This window comes from Dendrobates tinctorius, unplaced genomic scaffold (assembly GCF_039654945.1).
Source record: "Dendrobates tinctorius isolate UK_male_01 unplaced genomic scaffold, ASM3965494v1 ptg000062l, whole genome shotgun sequence".
Classification (NCBI taxonomy): Eukaryota; Metazoa; Chordata; class Amphibia; order Anura; family Dendrobatidae; genus Dendrobates; species Dendrobates tinctorius.
The window spans coordinates 25,612,798-25,634,113 of NW_027361730.1; the positions used below are offsets into that span (position 1 = coordinate 25,612,798).

At 43.6% G+C, this 21,316-nt stretch overlaps 1 protein-coding gene across 2 annotated transcripts in view; it reads left to right on the plus strand.

Annotated features, from left to right (window-relative positions):
- VPS13C (vacuolar protein sorting 13 homolog C) overlaps positions 1-21,316 on the plus strand; it is a 518,321-nt gene that overhangs the window by 190,969 nt on the left and 306,036 nt on the right. For both annotated transcript variants that reach the window (XM_073579421.1, XM_073579422.1), the window contains 4 exons: positions 4,635-4,827; positions 6,118-6,232; positions 16,722-16,858; positions 18,758-18,884. In XM_073579421.1, coding sequence (XP_073435522.1) covers positions 4,635-4,827; positions 6,118-6,232; positions 16,722-16,858; positions 18,758-18,884 — 572 coding nt within the window. The remainder of the gene's footprint in view (positions 1-4,634; positions 4,828-6,117; positions 6,233-16,721; positions 16,859-18,757; positions 18,885-21,316) is intronic.

The following is a 21,316-nucleotide window of genomic DNA, read 5'->3' on the forward strand; positions in this document are numbered from 1 at the left end:
TAAATAAATAAAACTCATGAAATAGGCCTGGACATAAATGATGGTACCCTTAACTTAATATTTTGTTGCACAACCTTTTGAAGCAATCACTGCAATCAAACAATTCCTGTAACTGTGAGAGAATTCTGCACCTCTCGACAGGTATTTTGGCCCACTCCACAAGAGCAAACTGCTCCAGTTGTCTCGTGTTTGAAGGTTGCCTTTTCCAGACGGCATGTTTCAGCTCTTTCCAAAGATGATCATCAATAGGATTTAGGGCAGGGCTCATAGGAGGCCACTTCAGAATAGTTCAGTGTTTTCCTCTTAGCCATTTTTGGGTGTTTTTCGGTGTTTGTTTTGGGTCATTATCCTGTTGCAAGACCCATGACCTGCAACGGAGACCAAGCGTTCTGACTCTGGGCAGCACACTTCTCTCTAGAATCCCTTGATAGTTTTGAGATTTCATTGTACCCTGCACAGATTCTAGACACCCTGTGCCAGATGCTGCAAAACAGCCCCAGAACATAACAGAGCCTCCTCCATGTTTCACAGCAGGGACAGTGTTCTTTTTTTGATATGCTTCATTTTTCCACCTGTGAACATACAGCTGATATGCCTTGCCAAAAAGTTCCATTTTTGTCTCATCTGTCCATAGGACATTCTCCCAGAAGCTTGTCAACATGTAGTTTGGCAAATTCCAGTCTGGCATTTTTTTTTTTTTTTCAACAATGGTGTCCTCCTTGGTCATCTCCCATGAAATCAACTTTGGCTCATACAACAACGGATGGTGTGATCTGACAGTGATGTTCCTTGAGCTTGAAGTTCACCTTTAATCTGTTTAGAAGTTTTTCTGGGCTCTTTTGTTACCATATGTATAAGGAGAAACAAGAGCTAGTAGGCAAAAAAGTCTAAAAAGATTCCATTTTTATTAGGTAAATGATCAGGACTTACAATAATTACACATATAAAAATAGTGAGACCATAGCAGAATGAACCAGGTGCGTCACTGGGAGGAAGTCAATGCCCAAAAATGCATTTAACACCTAATGAGGGGTTAATGACCAGTATATAACATTACTAAGAAGTATAAATGCAAGGAGTGAACTCAGAGTGGTAGATAATTAAGACGTATGTGGCAATTCACACGTGAGGCGTAAGCACGTAGCAATATGCATGTGCAGGTAAAAGCTATAATAAGCTAGCTACGCTGAAGACGTCTCATAAGAACCAGTGCCAAAATAAAAGACCGAAAAAAGAAACTCACTAGTAATGTGAAGGGCAATAGACAAGACCCCAGGACCGGGTAAAGAACCCCAACGCACGTTTCGCGTGCACACCGCACCGCTTCCTCCCCTTGAGGTGTGCATGCGAAACGTGCGTTGGAGTTCTTTACCCGGTCCTGGGGTCTTGTCTATTGCCCTTCACATTACTGGTGAGTTTCTTTTTTCGGTCTTTTATTTTGGCACTGGTTCTTATGAGACGTCTTCAGCGTAGCTAGCTTATTATAGCTTTTACCTGCACATGCATATTGCTACATGCTTACGCCTCATGTGTGAATTGCCACATACGTCTTAATTATCTACCACTCTGAGTTCTCTCCTTGCATTTATACTTCTTAGTAATGTTATATACTGGTCATTAACCCCTCATTAGGTGTTAAATGCATTTTTGGGCATTGACTTCCTCCCAGTGACGCACCTGGTTCATTCTGCTATGGTCTCACTATTTTTATATGTGTGATTATTGTAAGTCCTGATCATTTACCTAATAAAAATGGAATCTTTTTAGACTTTTTTTGCCTACTAGCTCTTGTTTCTCCTTATACATATGTCTTGTTTGAGCGGGTATCTTGTTTCCCTTGCTGGGGATTTTTGGCATTTTGCCAATTGGCATCTTTCTCGCCACTAAGGTGTTTTGCATTTTCTTTTGTTACCATTCGTATTATCCGTCTCTTTGGTTTGTCATCAATTTTCCTCCTGCAGCCACGTCCAGGGCGGTAAGCTACAGTCCCATGGATCTTAAATTTCTGAATAATATGGCCAACTGTAGTCACAGGAACATCAAGCTGCTTTGAGATGGTCTTAAACCTTTTACCTTTAACGTGTTTGTCTATAATTTTCTTTCTAATCTCCCAAGACAACTCTTTCCTTCGCTTTCTCTGATCCATGTTCAGTGTGATACACACCATGTCGCAAAACAGCTCAGTGAGTTTCTGTAGCCCTCTATACAGGCCCACTCACTGATTCCAAGATTGTAGACACCTGTGATACTAACTAGTGGACACACCTTGGTTTAACATGTCCCATTTATCACATTATTTTCAGGGGTACCATCATTTCTGTTCAGGCCTATTTCATGAGTTTTATTTTTTTGGTTGTCAGATTCAAGTTATTTCTGTGACCATTGTGTCTTTTTCTGTCATTAAGCGAGGGGTAGCAACAATGTTGACCACGTGTGTATGTGACAAACAGATTGTCAAACATGCTCCCTAAAAGCATGGACTAAAGCCTTATTTGCTGTTGCACGAAGCATAATTTATTTTTGGGCATTACAGTAAATATGTTTGATTTAATATTTCTTGTGTCAAAAGTTTTGTCTTGCGCAACAAGATTTACAACAAATGGCAGTCTTAATTCCGCACCCTTTTTATCTATTATTTGATCAAATCTTCAGCCATTTACAGTACAGGTGGATGAGGCTTTCAAAATTGTATTCATCATGTAGCTGAAAAAACTCTGCGAAACTTAATATGTTGAGAATTTTCAGATCCACCGTATTCTGATTTCTCCTTCGCCTCATTGGGGGGCACAGACCATGGGTGTTATGCTGCTGCCACTAGGAGGACACTAAGCTGAGACAAAAAGAGTTAGCTCCTCGTCTGCAGTGTACACCCTCCTGCTGGCTCCAAGTGAACTAGTTCTTAGTGTCTGTAGGAGGCACACTGGTCTGGTCTTCAGACCTTTTTATTATTTTATCTTTTTCATTTTTCACTGGATGATGGGGTCAATGGAACCTTTCAAGGCTCCGATTTCCCCAAACCAACAACAGGCGAGCACCTGCGAGTGTCGCCTCCACGTACCCTCTCCTGCGACATGAGATGCCATGCCTGAGCTGACTTACGGGCGACGGGTCTCTTAAAGGGCACCGATCTCCTCACACAGACTTACGGCCGAGCACATGGAGTGTCGCCTCAATGTATCCTCTGCCGCAGCCAGGCCTATGCCGGACAACTAGCCCTGTCCCCATCCTAAGGGATTGAACCCATAGGATGTACAGAGTCCCCCTGTATGGCATCCGTGCAGCCCCCACTGCATCACCACTGTTAAAACGGATGTTGCAAGTAGGCGGACGGTTCCTCTCCACCTCCAATCCACAGTGTTCTGATTTTGCAATGAAAAGAGACCGGTATACTCTTTTGTGATGCATAAGTTGAAATGTGGGGGAAAAATGCCCCCTAACCTCCTATATTATGTTTGAGTCCCTACGGCTACATGGTATGCGGCTGTTAGACAGCCTGAACATGTGGGGATTGCCTGTTTGTTAGGGAATCCTCACATGTGTTGAAGATGTCTAAGGCTAGTTTCACACTAGCGTTCGTGGGCGCGCAGCGCAGGGCCGCTGCTAAGCCCCGCCCCCTCCGGTCAGTTCCTCCTCTGATCGCATGAGGCTGCATGCGATCAGCGTATCCTATATTTAGCGTTGGATACGCTGATCGTGCGCTTGCCATGCGCTGGTCTGATTTTGCTGGCGCTGCGCCCAGCACACAAAAATGCACTGTGTTACATTTTTGTGCTCTGGGCGCAGCGCCAGCAAAATCAGACCAGCGCATGATCAGCGTATCCAACGCTAAATATAGGATACGTATCCAACGCTAAATATTGGATACGCTGATCGCATGCAGCCTCATGCGATCAGAGGAGGAACTGACCGGAGGGTGCGCGGCCGGGGGGGGGTGCTTAGCGGCGGCCCTGCGCTGCACCCACGAATGCTAGTCTGAAGCTAGCGTTACAGCCGCAAATCATGCAGCCGCAGGAATTCGAAATGTAATAAATGAGCACTCACAGATGGTCGAATAACGACCGAGCATTCTCGAAAAAGTCGTTATCCGAGCACGTTCGCTTATCACTAGTGGGATGCCTTGACTTACCCTTTATATAAAAAAGAGAAAATTAAAGAGGTTTTACCTTTTTAAATCATTATTGTACTATAAGAGTTATGGTAGAGTTTTATTGTACCCATGCAGAATCCATGCAGATAGGCTTCAGCGGTGACATCACATCCATAACCACTGCAACCAATCAAAAAGGCCAGAGAAGCTGTGGAGATACAGCGCTGGACTTGGGGAGGATCAGCAACAGCTCTGTTGGCTATTTCAGATCTCTGCAACCTTAAGATACTATGACATTTTACAAAGGACAACCCCTTTATAGTGTATGTAGGAACATTATTATATTAGTACAAAGCAAGTTGCATCAAGTGGTGCATGCACGAAGAAATACTTAGAATGTGGATCACTTGGAAATGTAAAAGTGAAATGACTAAAATTAGTTATCTGAGCTAGATACATTGGAACTCTGTTACTGCCCCTATGAATCAAATGTACTGTCGTTTATTGAGTATATTAAGCTAGTGTATTCTGTTTTTGACTTTTTCAGGGTAGAAGCAAAACTGGACCATTGGTATGTGACAGGTTTGAGCCAGCAAAATATCGTTCCATCTCTAGTAAGTACAATTGGCTCCAACGAATCATCCCTCCTTAAGATCAAGTTTGAAACTAACCCTGAAGACCACACTGCAGATCAAGTCCTAACATTGCAGTCGCAGCCCGTGGAGATCATTTATGATGCTGTAAGTTTAGCTTTTTTTCAGGAGCACTGCATGTCATTGTCATGGTTGAAGCATTTTAGGGTATGTGCACACGCTGCGGATTCTGCTGCGGATCCACAGCGGTTTTGGCCCTGCGGATCCACAGCAATTTCTGCTGCGGTGTACCGTACCATTAAAATCTATGAAAAACAAAAAACGCCGTACACATTTCCGCAGCAGAATCCGCAACGTGTGCACTTACCCTTAGACTATCTTCGTTTTTATTTTGTATCTTTATTTTGAGATGCTCAGTGACTCCCAATATCTTTTAAGATTTGTTTTTTAATAAAATTGAACACCCAGTAATTTATAGTACTTTTGTAATATGATTGGAGTTAATATTCTGAAAGCTCCCAAACTTTATCAACGTATAGAGAAACTCTGGTAATAAGTCATTACACGTATGAGTAATATTTTGTTAGTTATCAGACTAAATATTGAGACTGTTGGTTGGAGTTTGGGAATTCTCACATTCACTGTTATCTGCTATTGGTCTTTAATCTTACCACTTGTTTCTCTAGATTTTTTTTCCATATGCTTTTTATATGTCTCCATGTAAAGTTTATCTTGTGTTGTATTATAGGTTTCCACACGGCAGTTTATTCATCTTATCTGTTTTAATAAATAATCATTTGGCTTTTATCTGACAATATTATGTTTTAAACAATTTGGAAATTATGTATTTAATTTAGTAAGGAATGAATAAGAAAATGTTACTTATGTTATTTATTATTATAGCGCCATTTATTCCATGGCGATTTACATGTGAGGAGGGATATACGTAATAAATACAAGTACAGTAAGCTTAAACAATACAAGTCACGACTGGTACAGGAGGAGAGAGGACCCTGCCCGGGAGGGCTCACAGTCTACAAGAGATAGGTGAGGATACAGTAGGCGAGGGTAGCGCTGGATCGGAAGAGGTAGGTGTTCAGGTTCTTTTTGAATGTTTCCACAGTAGGCGAGAGTCTGATATGTTGGGGTAGAGAGTTCCAGAATGGAGGCGATGCATGGGAGAATTCTTGTATGCGATTGTGGGAAGAGGAGATAAGAGGGGAGTAGAGAAGGAGATCTTGTGAGGATCGGAGGTTGTGTGCAGGTAAGTACCGGGAGATGAGGTCACAGATGTATGGAGGAAGAATATGTATGTATATAAGAGAAGAAGAATGAAACTTCATTTCCTGGGAACCCTTCAAAAATAACATATAATTGTATATCTTGTTTAATGTCCCGTAATAAGTGTTACTGTTCATATTGTATTTCCCTTATTAGGCAACAATTAATGCTCTATCAGACTTTTTCCGGACACATAAAGGAATGGACTTGGAAGAGCTAACGTCTGCTACGTTGATGAAACTAGAAGAGATCAAGGAGAAAACAGCTGCAGGTAATTCATTAATTCTTACCAATCTGTCCATCATTACACATACTTGTAGTACAACTAAATTATATACTTCCAATCCAAGATAATTTATGTAATTGGTACTATGTCTATATTGTGACTCAATAAAAATCTAATTTATTGATCGATATATTTCTTTAAGCAATATAGGCTTAATTAGATTTTATTAGGCTAGTGCCTGAAATGGCCAAATTGACCAATTCAGCAGTGATTTCTCGTATTTCCCCTACTCCTTTACATCTAGACGCATTTGCCATTAGGGTTCTGTTACACTTACCGGGTTTTTTTGCGACCCGTTATTGCGGGCCTTTTTTGCGGGCCGTGTTACCGCAATTTTCTCTCTCACCCATGACAGCACCACGGAGAGAGGGGATCCGCCCTTCAGGGACAGGAACCTACAGATAAAAAGGGCGGTACCTCTCCTCCGCCTTCAGTTGGGTTCCTGTCCCTGACGGAGGGACCCACAGGACGGTACCTTTCGTGTATCCAGGATCCGGGGCCGGCCTGACCAGTGATGGCAGCGGGGAGGCCCCTGCCTCGGGAGGGTGCGGTGCCCGAAGCCGCCACTGCTGGGGCCGATGCGGGCTGCCGGGTGAGCGGGCGGGAGTGACGCCGGAGCCGCCGCTCCGGAGAGGAAGTCGGGGCTCGCGTGGACCCGGTAAACATGCGGGCGGCGCCGGGGTACAGAGGTGTACCAAGATGGCGGCCGGGTCCCCAGAACCGGCGCAAGCGCAGGGGCGCTCTCCCGGGGACCGCGGTGCAGGATGGGAGCGGTGACGCCAGCCGGGAAATTTTAAAATGGTGGCTGCACAAGCGCTCCGGGCTGGAGGCGATCCTGAAGGGGATAGTGACCAGCAACAGGAGCAGCAAGCCAGGCAGCAGCACCACAATCATCGTCAAAAGGAACGCAGTACGGATGGTCATTCCAGTAATCACTCCACGCAGCATAGCACGTCAGCTGCAAGGAGCAAATCGCCACCTGGAGAGCAGCCCATTCAGGACCTGACTCCATCTCCCGAATCGATACCTGCAGCCGCATACCTTTGGGTGAGTGATCTTCGTGAATGTTCACCATTGTATTAAAAGTTCCATTTCCCTTACTAGGGAAAGAAGGGGAAAAGAACAGGGAGTGCCCCACTTGTGCTAGTCCCCTACCTATTTCTTAAGAGGAAAAAAAAAAAAAAAACAGAGCCATGTACAAAAGAAATCCTCTGTTAGGAAACTCCGGATTTGGCCTCTGACCTAAAAGCTGCAATTAAATTGGAGGTCAGAGTGCCCTTACATCCCTTAAGCATAGGGACAAATCAAAAAAGAAAGACACAATAGTGATTTCCCAGTCGGATTCCTCGACATCGGGAGAAATCACGTCAAAACCCTCAGATTCCAGTTCCTCATCCTCAGACGAGGAAACAGAGGAGCGTCACTGCTTCCCCCTAGACGAGGTAGACAAACTAGTGAAAGCGGTAACTTCTACCATGGGGGTGCTGGACCCTAGGCCTGATAAAACAGTCCAGGACATAATGTTCGGGGGACTGGGCCAGAAAAGGCGCGGAGAGTGTTCCCGCTAAATGAAAATGTGCGGGGTCTAATCAAAAAGAATGGGATAAACCGGACAGGAAAAACACCACGGTCCCTTCCCTTAAAAGGAAATATCCCTGTGAGGAAGAGGGCCCGAAGCTCGATGTAGCTGTCGCAAAGGCCTCAAAAAAAAAAAAAAAAAAAAAATTTGCCCTCCCCTTTGAGGACATGGGCACCCTCAGGGGTCCCCTAGATAAAAAGGCAGATACCTTTCTTAAAGGTGCATGGGAGTCAGCTGGAGGTAACCTCAGGCCAGCAATAGCGGCAACATGTACTTCGAGAGCCCTAATGATTTGGGTGGACCAACTAGGAAAGCAACTAAGAGAAGGGACGCCAAGGGATAAAATCCTAGACTCTATCCCAGTAATAAGGGGAGCGGCTGCCTTCCTAGCGGACTCATCGGCAGACTCAGTCCGGTTATCGTCCAAAGCAGCAGCACTCTCAAATGCAGCTAAGAGGCCCTTTCGGAATAGAAAGTGTTTTCAGCGGAGACCACCGAGAGAGCAAAAGTGGGATGACAAGAGAAGAGAGAGAGGGTTCCTCCTCTGAAACTTGTCCTGAGACAAAAAGCCCTCTAGGTGACAGTTTGCTCAGGGTGGGGGGGAAGGTTAACCCCTTTTTCTCCCAGCCTGGAAAAGAATCTCAACCCATGGATAGTAGGACCTCCGGCCATTCTAGGCTGAGCATGACTCCATTCGTCAGGTGTCATTTGCTAAGCAGCTTGAGCCTGGGCCGGGACCCGAATGGGAGACCAGCCCGTGCCAGCAGGTCCGGGGTCATGCGTTCTGCCCAAATAAAACAAAAAAAAAACCTCCCACCTCAAAAGTATGTAATGACTCCACTAAGATCCAGTATGCAAGAGCAGGAAGCCCTAGGAAACGAATTCCTAAGCCTGGTAGAAAAAGGAGCCCTCCAGGAGGTTCCCCTGCAGGGAAGGGGCAAGGGGTTTTACTCCCCTCTTTTTCCTGGTGACCAAGCCAGACGGCAGGTTTCGGACAATTATAAATTAAAAAAAAAAAAATTTAAAACTTCAAAATGGAGTCTATCAGGTCAACCACCAAAATCCTGTTCCCGAACTGCTTCATTTCGGTGTTAGATCTCAGCGACGCCTATTATCATGTCCCCATTCACAAAAACTCCAGGCAATATCTCAGGTTAGCCATCTCGATAAAGGGCGAGATAAGAGAACTCCAGTATAGAGCCTTGCCATTCGGAATATCTGTAGCTCCACGGGTATTTACCAAAATAGTGTCAGAGATGATGGCCCATATAAGGGAGCAAGACATAATAATAATCCCGTATCTGGACTATTTTTTAATAGCAACCAGCTTGGCTCAAAAACGCTGGGAACAGAGGGACAGAGTGATGGACACTCTGCAAGGCCTGGGCTGGCTCCTGAATCTAAAAAAATCAAGATCGGAGCCCAGCAGAGTACAGGAATTCTTGGGTCTAACATTGGACTCAAACATTCAAGAGTGCCGCCTCCCAGACCGCAAGAAGGAGAAAATCGCTCAAATTGTAACGAGCCATCCAAAATCCCTCCATGACATTAAGAAAAGCGATGTCACGACTAGGTTCTCTCTCCGCCTGCCTGCCAGCAGTCCAATGGGCTCCATTACACACGAGAGATCTACAGTGGGATGTACTAGCCAACTAGTCTGCAGTAGGGGGACACGTAGAGGGTCGTATTACCCTAAATTCAAAAACTACTCATTCCCTAACCTGGTGGAAAAGCCAAGACAACCTTTCCAAAGGGATCCCCTGGGTAACAAAAATAATACACATAGTTACCACAGATGCCAGTCCCACGGGGTAGGGAGCACACATGAACAGCGAAGTGGCCCAGGGTACATGGGGAGTTCAAGAATTAGAAGCCTCCTCGAACCAGTAAGAGCTCTTAGCAGTGGGCTACGCATTAACACACTTCTTACCCCTGCTCCAGGGTCATCATGTCCGCATATTTTCCGACAATCGAGTCACAATAGCATATATAAATCATCAGGGGGGAACCAGGTCCCAAGCCCTAATGGACACATTCTCCAGAGTCCTCAAATTAGCAGAGGCAAACCTGCTATCTCTGTCACCACTACACATCCGGGGCACGGAGAATCAAAGGGCAGACTTTCTGAGTCGCACCCAATTACGACAAGGGGAATGGGTCCTAAAAGTGGTCCGTTTTTCGGCAGATTGTAAAAATGTGGGGGGACCCGGACATAGATCTGTTCACCGACTTCAGAAACAAAAAGTGGAAACTTTCTGCTCCATAGACCCCGGGGGAAATCCTCTAGCTCTGGACGCCTTCATACTCCCATGGACATGGGGCCTAACATATGCCTTTCCCCTGATCATGCTGATCCCAGCAGTGCTAAGAAAAGTCAGGGAGGATGGGGCAAGAATGATTTTAATAGCCCCCTTCTGGCCCAAAAGAACCTGGTTCTCCTGGCAAAGAATATTCTCTCTAACCGACCCATGGATCCTCCCGGATCTCCTGGACCTGCTATCGCAGGGGCCAGTGTTACACCCTCAGGCAGGGAGATTCCATTTAACAGCATGGAATTTGAGAGGGCACTGATGAGAGACAGAGGGTTTTCAGAGAACTTGATAACCACATTACAAAAAAAAAAAAAAAAAAGTAGGGAACTGGTTACGATGAGAGCCTACAGGAGAACGGGGAAAAAAAAAAGAAAAAAAAGAAAAAATTCTTATCCACTTAGGGGGTAAAGGTTCAGGATGAGGTTCACATTGACAAAATCCTAGAATTTCTACAAAAGGGCCTAGAACAGGGTCTAGCGGTCAACACATTAAAGGTACAAGTAGCGGCCTTGGGCACCTTTATAACCATAATGTGGTAGGTAATCCCTGGGTGACAGATTATTAAGGCCGTATCCAGATCCAGGCCGATAGCTAATCAAAGATTACCATCATGGGATCTAAATCTTGTACTATCCACGCTAACAGGCCCTCCATTCGAACCTATTCACTCAGCATCCCTAAGAATCCTGTCGTTAAAAACAGTGCTTCTTTTGGCGCTAACATCAGCTCGCAGAGTGAGCGATATGCAAGCTTTATCAGTAGGGCCACCTTTCACAAAGATTCTAGATGATAGGGTCATTTTAAAGCCTGACCTGGCATATCTACCCAAAGTGTCATCACACTTCCATAAGTCCCAAGAGGTAGTCCTTCCTTCATTCTGCCCAAATCCTAAAAAGAAGGGAGAAGACAAATTCCACACCTTAGACGTGATGAGGTGCCTAGTGCAGTATCTAGAGGCCACCAAGAAATGTAGGAAGGAAGGCTCTCTCTTTGTGTGTTTTCAGGGACCTCGGAAGGGACTCAAAGCATCTAAGAGTACCCTGGCAAGGTGCATAAGGGATGCGATTGCCCTGGCATATTCATCCAGTGAAAATACCATCCCGGAAGGGTTGAGAGCCCATTCCACAGGAGTGATGGTGACCTCATGGGCTGAAAGATCTGAGGTATCAATAGAACAAATCTGTAAGGCGGCCACCTGGTCATCACCTTCGACCTTTTTTAGGCACTATAGATTAGATCTAGCCTCTACGTCTGACCTGACCTTCGGGAGTAGGGTCCTTCAGGCGGTGGTCCCTCCCTAAGCTACCAATCTCTGTAATTCTCTCCGTGGTGCTGTCATGGGTGAGAGAGAATAGCTTAGTTACTCACCGATAACGGTGTTTCTCGGAACCCATGACAGCACCCGCGTATTCCCCTCCCCTTCACGAGTGTGGTGGGCACGTTTTACTGTTATTAGAGTGTTTCCGTTTAGGCACGGTGCTTCTGATAATAAGCAATATTATAATGTTATGCATATATTTCTGTTGTCTAACTCAGGGTTTCCCAACTCCAGTCCTCAAGGCACACCAACAGATCATGTTTTCAGGATTTCCTTTGTATTGCACAGGTGAAGCAATTATCACCTGAGCAATACTAAGGAAATCCTGAAAACATGATCTGTTGGTGTGCCTTGAGGACTGGAGTTGGGAAACCCTGGTCTAACTAACCTGGAGACCCTCTGATGCTTTGTAACCAACTGAAGGCGGAGGAGAGGTACCGCCCTTTTTATCTGTAGGTTCCTGTCCCTGAAGGGCGGATCCCCTCTCTCCGTGGTGCTGTCATGGGTTCCGAGAAACACCGTTATCGGTGAGTAACTAAGCTATTCACCGTCTGCTGCAATAACGGACCGCAAAAAACTTGCGGATTACCGTTTTTCAGGTTTCCAATACTTATTGAAAAAGTATTGGGGAAAAAAAAAAACGGTGATCCGCAAAACCGGAAGCGACGGTGCACTGCAAAAACAAACTTCCATTGCAGGCTCAATATTTTTCACAGCCGCAAATACGGCCATACGGCGCACCGTGGAATTTTTGTGGGCCGATTTTGCGGCCCCATAGTAACCTATTGGGGCCGCAAAAACTCGGTAAGTGTAAAAGAACCCTTAAGGTACCTGGAAAAGCTGCAGTGGCCGCATGTAAAGCACAGTGTATGGGATACACCAAAATGTAGCTTCAGCTTAATGATATTTGGCCAATCTGATTTAGGTTCCACATAGACAAGTTTATCAATAGATAAGTCATAAAGACCTAGGCTTCTGTTTACAGTACGGTGGTGTACTGCAGATCTCCTAATGAGCCAAGGAGTAAAGGTACTGTCACACTTAGCGATGTACCAGCGATCCCGACCAGCGATATGACGCGGTCAGGATCGCTGGTACATCGCTAAGTGGTCGCTAGTGAGCTGCCACACAGGCAGATCTCACCAGCGACATCGCTGGGGACGGGGGTCGCTACTTACCTGTCATACCAGGCGATCCTGCGTCCTCCCGCCCGGCTCTACGCGTCGCTCGTCGTCAAGTAGGAAGCTGACGACAAGAAACAGTCCTGAACGTTCTCGCGCGATCAGCTATAACCAGCGGGGGAGCGGGTTGTAGGTAAGTATCACACATAGCGATATCGCTAGCAATATCGCTATAACGTGACAAGTTATAGCGATATTGCTAGCGATATCGCTTGGTGTGACAGGCCCTTAAGAGTATATGACCCACAGAGATATTTTGCACGGTCTTCTGCTCTGTATAGTAATATTTTGTGAAAGTTCTTTTGAAGCTTCATAAATATGCAAAAGTTTTAGGCATGTGTACAAAATGGCTAAATAAACTAATACTATCGCGATAAACCGCTAAGCAGGGGGATATAGGGAGAACATAGACATATGACCTACATAACATAAACTAAAACAGAAATGTATGCAACAATATATAATGAAATATTAACATAAATAATTACATGAATAAAACGTTTGGTTAAGACCTTTAAATATGAACATGAAGGCAACTGTGCCACTTAAGGGGGTTTTACACATAGCGATATCGCTATAGCGTCACCGATTTTGTGATGTTATAGCGATATCGCTATGTGTGATACTTACCTCTGACCGGCTCCCCCGCTGTCCATCGCTGATCGCGCGAGAATGTCCGGCTCCATTTCTCGTCGTCAGCTTCCTGCTGTGACGACGAGCGACACGTGAAGGCGGGCGGGAGGACGTCAGGATCGCTGTGTGTGAAAGGTGAGTATCGTGCGCTGCGTCGCTGCTGCATCGCTGTGAGGTCTGCCTGTGTGGCAGCTCACTAGCGATCATTTAGCGATGCACCAGCGATCCTGACCGGGTCATATCGCTGGTGCATCGCTAAATGTAAGCGGCCCTTTAGAGTGAGGTGGATGATTGTATTAAGGTATGGTGGTAACATTAAACACCTGTACAGATAGGGTAATAAATTGTGCATTATGTAAGTACTGCTATTATTAATCCCCAAGAAATGGTCAATGATCACTGGATGCTAGAGAGTGGCAGACTTACTCTTCCAAATGGAAACCCCACTTGGGTTAAATTGGAATAAAAATAAGTCATACTGTGTGCAGGGGTCAAATTCTCATTTTCCGAGGGGGAAGCATAGGAGTGTGTCGACATCTTCAGTGCTCCTGCAAGCATTAGTGTCCAGGTGGTGCAGCGGAACGCTGAAAAGCTTGCTTGAGAGTGATGGGACCAGTGTGCTACGGCCGGTAGCGTCCCTGGTAAGCATGCACTTGAAGGAGTCAGTGGCGTGTGACATCAGTTATGTTAAGTCCAGCGGTGTTCAATTGCCAAAACCTACATGTTTATGGGAAATCATGGTCTCTCTTCATCATGTTATGCTGGCTTGGGCCTACAGGAGGAATTTTAAAGCTGGAGCCTGCCCCCCCCACCTCCCAATCATGGGAGATTTGTTTTCTGGCAAGCACCGACTTTGGGCAATAAAATTGCATCCACTGAAAAAGGAAATTCCATTCCTAATAAACAATGTCAGACCAGCTTACTAAATCAGTAGTACATTTCATATATTTTTTCATGCATTTCTGTTTTATGTAGGTCATAAGTCTATGTTCTCCATATATCCCCCTTCTTAGCTGTTCAGCACGATAGTATTAGTTTATTTAGCTATTAGCATACGGGTTGTCACACAGGACCCGTTTCAACGATCAGCAGCTCCATCTAGTCCTATTCCCATTTTTGAGCACTAGTTTCCCATACCTATCTCACATGTGGAAAAAATGCTTCAAAGTAAGAATGGTTCAAAATTAGAAGTGTTAATAGTTTAATGCTATCAATTAGTAAGCTGCAAAGTGAATGAACATAACAAAAATCTAAATCAAATCTTGGTGTGACCACCTTTTTACCTTGAAAACCTCATCAATTCTTCTAGGTAAACAAACACACACACAATTTTTGAAGGAACTCTGCAGGCAGGTTGTTCCTAACATCTTCTAGAACGAACCACAGATCTTCTGTGGATGTAGGCTTCCACAAATCCTTCTGTCTTTTTTTTATATAATCTTAGACTTTATTATGCTGAGATTAGGGTGCTTTAGGGGCCATGTAATCACTTCCTGGACTTAAGCGTAATGAAAATCAATAAGATAGTTATTAATGTCATTAATACTAAGTATTTGGGGTCGTTATTCTTCTGCAGCGCAAATTTGGAGTTAACTAGATGCTTCCCTGATGCTATTGTTTGATGGATAAGTATCATCTGCCTGTATTTCTTAGCACTGAGGACAACAGCTGGGCTTGACCAAATCTCCAACTCCATTTGTTGAACTAAAGCCCCAAACAAGTAAGGAGCCGCCACCATGCCTCACTATTGCCTGCAGACCTTCATTATTGTACCTTTCTCAAACTTTTTGACAGAAAAAACCCAAGTCATCTGAATATTTCAAATTTTATCTCATCAGTCCCGAGCACCTGCTACCCTTTTTTTTGCAGCCCAGTTACTATGCTTTCATACATAGTTGAGTATCTTGATCTTGTTTCCATGTCAACGGTATTACTTTTTGGCCTCAGTGCTTCCATGAAGACTACTTCTGACCAGACTTGCCCAAACTGTAAATGGGTGTAAGTGGGTGCCACTTGTTGCTTCTAGTTCTAAGCTGATGACACTGCCGGACTTACTCCGATGTTTAAGTAATCTGCTGCACTAACCTTCCCTAGCTGAGTACTGCATCTAAAATACAGGCAGATTGTTATCCATCATGCAATACCATCAGGGGGGCATCTGATTGGCTTCAAATTTTTTCTGCAGCTCCACAACCGCTCAAAGCACACAACCAATGTCCTTAAGAACTATATTCTGTGTAAAAAAGAACAAGGAGATGTGGAAGTCAAGATATGGTCCTCAAGGAGCCCTGATCTCAACATCAAAGTCTGTCTGGGGTTATATGAAGAGACACAAGGATTTGTGCAAACCTACAACCACAGAAGATCTGAGGTTGGTTCTGAAAGATGTTTGGAACAACCTACCTGCTTAGTTCTTTGGAAAACTATGTGTAACTAGAATAATTGATGCCGTTTTGAAGCCAACAGGTGGTCACACCAAATATTGATTGGAGTTAGATTTCTTTTTTTTTCCATTCACTTTACATTTTGTTAATTGATAAAAATATTAACATTTCTATTTTGGAAAGCATACTTTGAAAACTTTTTCCACCTCTGCCAAAAACTTGCACAGTACCAAATATATTTTGATTCTCTAAATTCCGAGATAAAAAATATGCATATTGAGAATTAATAATGTGTATGTGTCAACAGTGCAGGCGGTAATAAAAAAAAAAAAAAAAAAAAAAAGTCCTTCGAGAATGGGAGTGGTGAAAGTTACATCGCTACTAGCAACATTACCAAATTTGCTGGGATCTATATCGGCTCAGGCCACATTACCTGTGCTGTATTTTAAGAGACAAGTTTTTGCCACCTAATCTGAGAGCAGCATAATGTAGAAGCAGATATCCTGAATCAAGCAATGTCTCACTTACTGGGTTGCTTCCTGTAGTTTTGATATTATCACTGTATTATTAGCAGGAGATTTTCTAGTGGACTAGTAAACCTTCTGCCATGTAGTCCTCCATATTCATGAGCTCCGTATAACCCCGACCCCACCACTGGCCGCTTTCTGCCTATTTACAATATACACAGAAAGCTGCCAATCAGTGGTGAGGGCGGGGATATACAGGGTTCTGCATTCAGAGAACTGATAGCTCTGCAGCACATGAAAGTGATTTTAACAAAACTGCTCCAAGCAGTCCAGTAAGTGATACATTGTTGGAATCAAGGACTTTGACCCTGCTGTCAGATGTGGTAGAGAAAGCCTTGTGCCAGATTTCCTTTAATTTATCAAACATTATGTGGTATAATATTAGATTTACAAAAATGTTATAGTTGCCAAACACAACCATGCACCTTGCATCAAAAGGACTATGATTTTCACATAACATGTGCACAATTTTTTTTTAGGCATTACAAATAGTTAAACGCTAAGTAACCATTTCTGACTTTTTTTTGTTTTGTTTTCTAGGGCTTTCTCACATAATTGAAACCAGGAAAATTCTTGACTTACAAATAAATCTGCAACCATCTTACTTGTTGATCCCAAAGTCTGGCTTCTATCACGAAAAGACTGACCTTCTCATTGTGGATTTTGGTAGTTTACAGGTATATACTGTAACATGTTGCCGAAGCAGGCTTTCTTTGAAATATATTTAGGCCATTAAATTACTTTTTTTTACCATAGAGATCACATTTGTGATCGAAATATTAGTTTGCTGAAAATAATAAAGTCCTTTCTTTTATGATGACACAGGCTTAGTGGTTGCAGCGGAGTTAAATTTCCTTATCTGTGTCTAATTTTAGAAGGTATAGATGCCAAATTTAGATCACCCGGTTTTATTTGTCTGTTTCTCACTTACTAGATGGTTTCAGGTTATGTGAGCTCAAAATCCAGTCTTTGCTATTTCTGGACACTGGGATGCTTGGTACATGTTTTCCATAACGGTAGCTTCATATGTGTTTTGTGAATGGACATGTCATCATCTCTTGTAGTAGGATTATGCAATAATCACTTGTAACCGTATCTGTGACATCTTAACGTTTTGTGGCTTGTGGAAAATGATTGGGGCAGTTTATTATACCTGGATGGTTTAGTAATCATTTCTACTAAGATACATGACTCCCTTGCTTTCTGAAGGACTCCCTGGCAAGGCCTCTGACACTGTACATAAATGACAGGTAATTGATTATTGCATACATTCTTTAATTCTGAGGATTTTGTTAGCGTGGAATGAAGATAATTTGAAAAGATCTCATGTTTTGCGTTGGCTTAGAACGTTAAACACTATAACATTTAATAGGTTGAACTAGATGGAATGTACACTTCCACTGCCCATTTGTAACCATACAGTTTAGATGTATTATTTTTACTGGTCATTCAGGGCTGGCAATTTTTCGCTCACCGGCCAAAGATGACAGCATAGACCCTGATAATTCTTGCACACAGTATTTGTATACTTGTATATCTAAGATTTAGGTATCACGATTAATCTTTAATGAATTTTGAAGACTAATAATGGGCAAACCATTTAAAGGGAACCTGTGATGTGACAAACCGCTATATACCTGTAGGTGTTGAATCAATCTGCAGGTTAAAAACGTTCTAACATAGTATAGTGCCCGCGTTGAGATGCTTTGCCAGGTGGAAACGAACTTTATTTCTTCTTAGCAGACTTGGTTTTTCAGGACAGGGGTGGCTCCAGCATGGTTTGAATCATTGCTCTGTGCATGGAGAGTGGCGACTGTAACTGCACCCCTGGCACTGACTGACAGCCAGCCCTGATGATGAGCTGCTGTCAGTCAGTGCCGGGAGCACGGTTACAGCCCTGGCAATCTCCATGCACAGACAGTGACTGAAACCATGCCGGAGCCACCCCTGTGACTGAAAGATCGAACCTGCTGGGGGAATTGAATTCCATTTCCGCCTGGCAGCAGGGCTTTCAGTTCGGCGGCTGCACACTGTCAGGAAGCTATTAACCTACAAATTAACACCATATCTGCAGGTTAATAGCTTTTTGTCACATGGCAGGTTCCCTTTAAGGGGATTTTTTCACTAGGGTTGTTTCGTTAAACTGTGGTGTAGTGTGAGTGTTACCTTTTTAGTAACCTGTGAATCGCTAAATGTTTTTTGTGAAATTATTTATTAGGCTATGTGCACACGTTGCAGTTTCACCTGCGGGTTTTTCCGCGCGGAACCGCAGGTAAAGTGACCTGCGGTTTGGTCTGCGGTTTTGCCCTGCGTTTTCACACCTCTACTATGTTTAAAGGTGTGAAACCGCTGCGGAAACCACCCAAACAATTGACATGCTGAAAACCGCGCGGAAAAACCGCACCGTGAGCACAGCGTTTTTGAAAACCCATAGGGTTTCATTGTACTGTACTTGGTCTGCGGAACTGCTGCGTTTCCGCAGGGCCAAAACCGCTGCGGAAACGCATCAGAATCAGCACCGTGTGCACATAGCCTAAAACATCTTATAATTTTTTTTTCTCATTTTTTTTTTGCAGCTTACTAGTATTAACCAAGGTTCTCTTCCAACTATTGGCTCTTCATCACTGGAGGAGCTGATGGATAAAGCTTACGATAAATTTCATGTTCAACTCAAAAAAGTGCAAATGCTGTTCAGCAAACCAGGTATCGTTCACTCTGTTTTAAAGACGACTTGTCACCATATCAGAGGTGGCTAGTTTTTGCTTTTTAATTAATTCATGCTGCTCCTGGAGTATTTTGTTGTTTTTCTTCTTTAAAACTTATTCCAGATATTTGGTTCTATTTAATTACTGTAGTTTGCCCAATGTGCAAATTTTTACCCAGAGGACATTGCTCTTGGGTTAATAGTGCGCCCCATAGAATCCTGTGCGCTACGCCTCCTTTGTAAAAAAAAAAAAACAAAAAACAAAAAAAAAAACATGCAAATTAGCATATTTAACACTCCAATTAAATAGATATGCATCTCTGGAAATGTTTGGGTGATTTTTAGAAAAGAAACAAAGGTGAATATTTAGGGTAACATCATGAATACAATAAGAGTTAAAAACTGTTCACTTTTCCCCTGGTGTTGAGATCTCTTTAAATGCACAATCTTATCTTACTAAATCTTTTAACTATCAACTTTTGCTTTAAAAATTAATTATATTTTCTGATCAGCAATTACAAAAAAGTGCTGGCTTTATAAACTATGTAATTTATACAGCGCGAAGGCTTAAAGGAGTTTTATCACTAACAGCATACATTTTAATAGATCTTAAGCCCCCGTTACATACTGCGATATCGCTAGCAATATCGCTGTAAAGTCACCGATTTTGTGACGTTGCAGCGATATTCCTAGCGATATCGCTGCATGTGATACTTATCTCCGACCCGCACCCCGCTGGTTATCGCTGATCGCGCGAGAAGCTGCTGATTCCTCGTCGTCCACTTCCTGCGGCGCTTCCTGCTGTGACGACGAGCGACGCGTGGAGCCGGGCGGGAGGACGCAGGATCGCCGCGTCTGACAGGTAAGTAGCGATCCCCGTCCCCTGCGATGTCGCTGGTGAGATCTGCCTGAGTGGCAGCTCACTAGCGACCACCCAGCGATGCACCAGCGATCCTGACCGCGTCATATCGCTGGTCGGGATCGCTGGTGAGTCGCTAGGTGTAACGGTACCCTTAGAATAAAAAAGTTCTACAATTAGATTTGTTAAAAAAAACTGTTTCTGTGCTGAGATAATCTTATACATGTGCCCCTGCTGTGTACTGTGTAATGATTGTGAAAAAAAAACTTTTGTAGTTCCAGCACACGATATAGGAAAATTAAAAAAAAGCCTTTATTTAGTCCATCATTAAAAATTACAATACCAAATGTAATAAAAGCTGTGTAATGATTGTGTCTGACCATGTATGAACATGGTCTGATCATACCACAGCTCCTGGGCAGGGGGGGGAAGAAAAAGAGAGTATACAGAAGGGACAACATGGGATCACAGCCGATTCTTCTTTTGAGGCAAAACATTCTCCAGCCTATTTTTGCAGCAATGTTTTACCTCAAAGAAAGAATCAGCTGTGATCCCCTACTGTTCTGTCTGTATATTCTCATTTGCTTCCCCCCCTGCCCAGGAGCTGTGGTATGACCAGACCATGTTGCAGCTTGGTCAGACATTACACAGCACACAGTAGGGGCACACTTATTTTTTTTTAAATCAGATATTTTTATTCAACAAATAAAAGAAATACAACTTAAGCCAATAAGCATACAATTAGGCATTTATAAAATTTTTGGTTTCTATATCTCTCCAACCACCCACTCCCATTCAAAACCACCCCACCCCCTCATAAGACAACAATAACATTGTCCAGCTCCCTTCGGGAACCAAAAAAAATAAATTGCAGTATAAACACCCCCTGTACTATGTAGCTGGATCAGAGCACACACCCAAAAACCTTTTATACACCTCCAATCCTTCCAAACCGTCCACACACCATCTGCAACCAAGATGACCAAATGTGTTCAAACTTATCAGATGCATTCCTTCTCCCATATATACCCTTTTTCCAAAGACACTATATAATCCACTTGGCGAATATATTCCGTTCTATAGGGTGGTTCAGGCCTCATCTAACCTCTGGCGATTAATTTCCTGGCCAAGAGCAGCAGCCTGGCCACAGCCACCTTCCTTGAAATAGTAGTTACAATTTTGTCAACATATCCCAACATGCAAACCAACGGAGTCCTAGGCAGTACGCATCCATACCTTCGCTCAATCATACAAATCACCACAATCCAAAAAGCCTGCAACCACGGACATTCCCATAACATATGCAATATTACCCTCATCCTCGTTCAAGCATCTCGGACATTCAGAAGTGCTTCTCACACCAACCTTGTATAAAAACTCAGGTCATCTGTAAGCTCTATGAACGGTAAATAATTGTGACGTACGACCAGGCTCGCTAAGTGACAATTTTGGAGTATATTCTAAATTAGACTCCCAAACTTTATCTTCCAATACTTCCAATTCTTGCTCCCATCTATCCCTTGCCCAAATAGGGTGTCGCATTAAAAAGTAGTGCATCAGGTCCTCATAGAT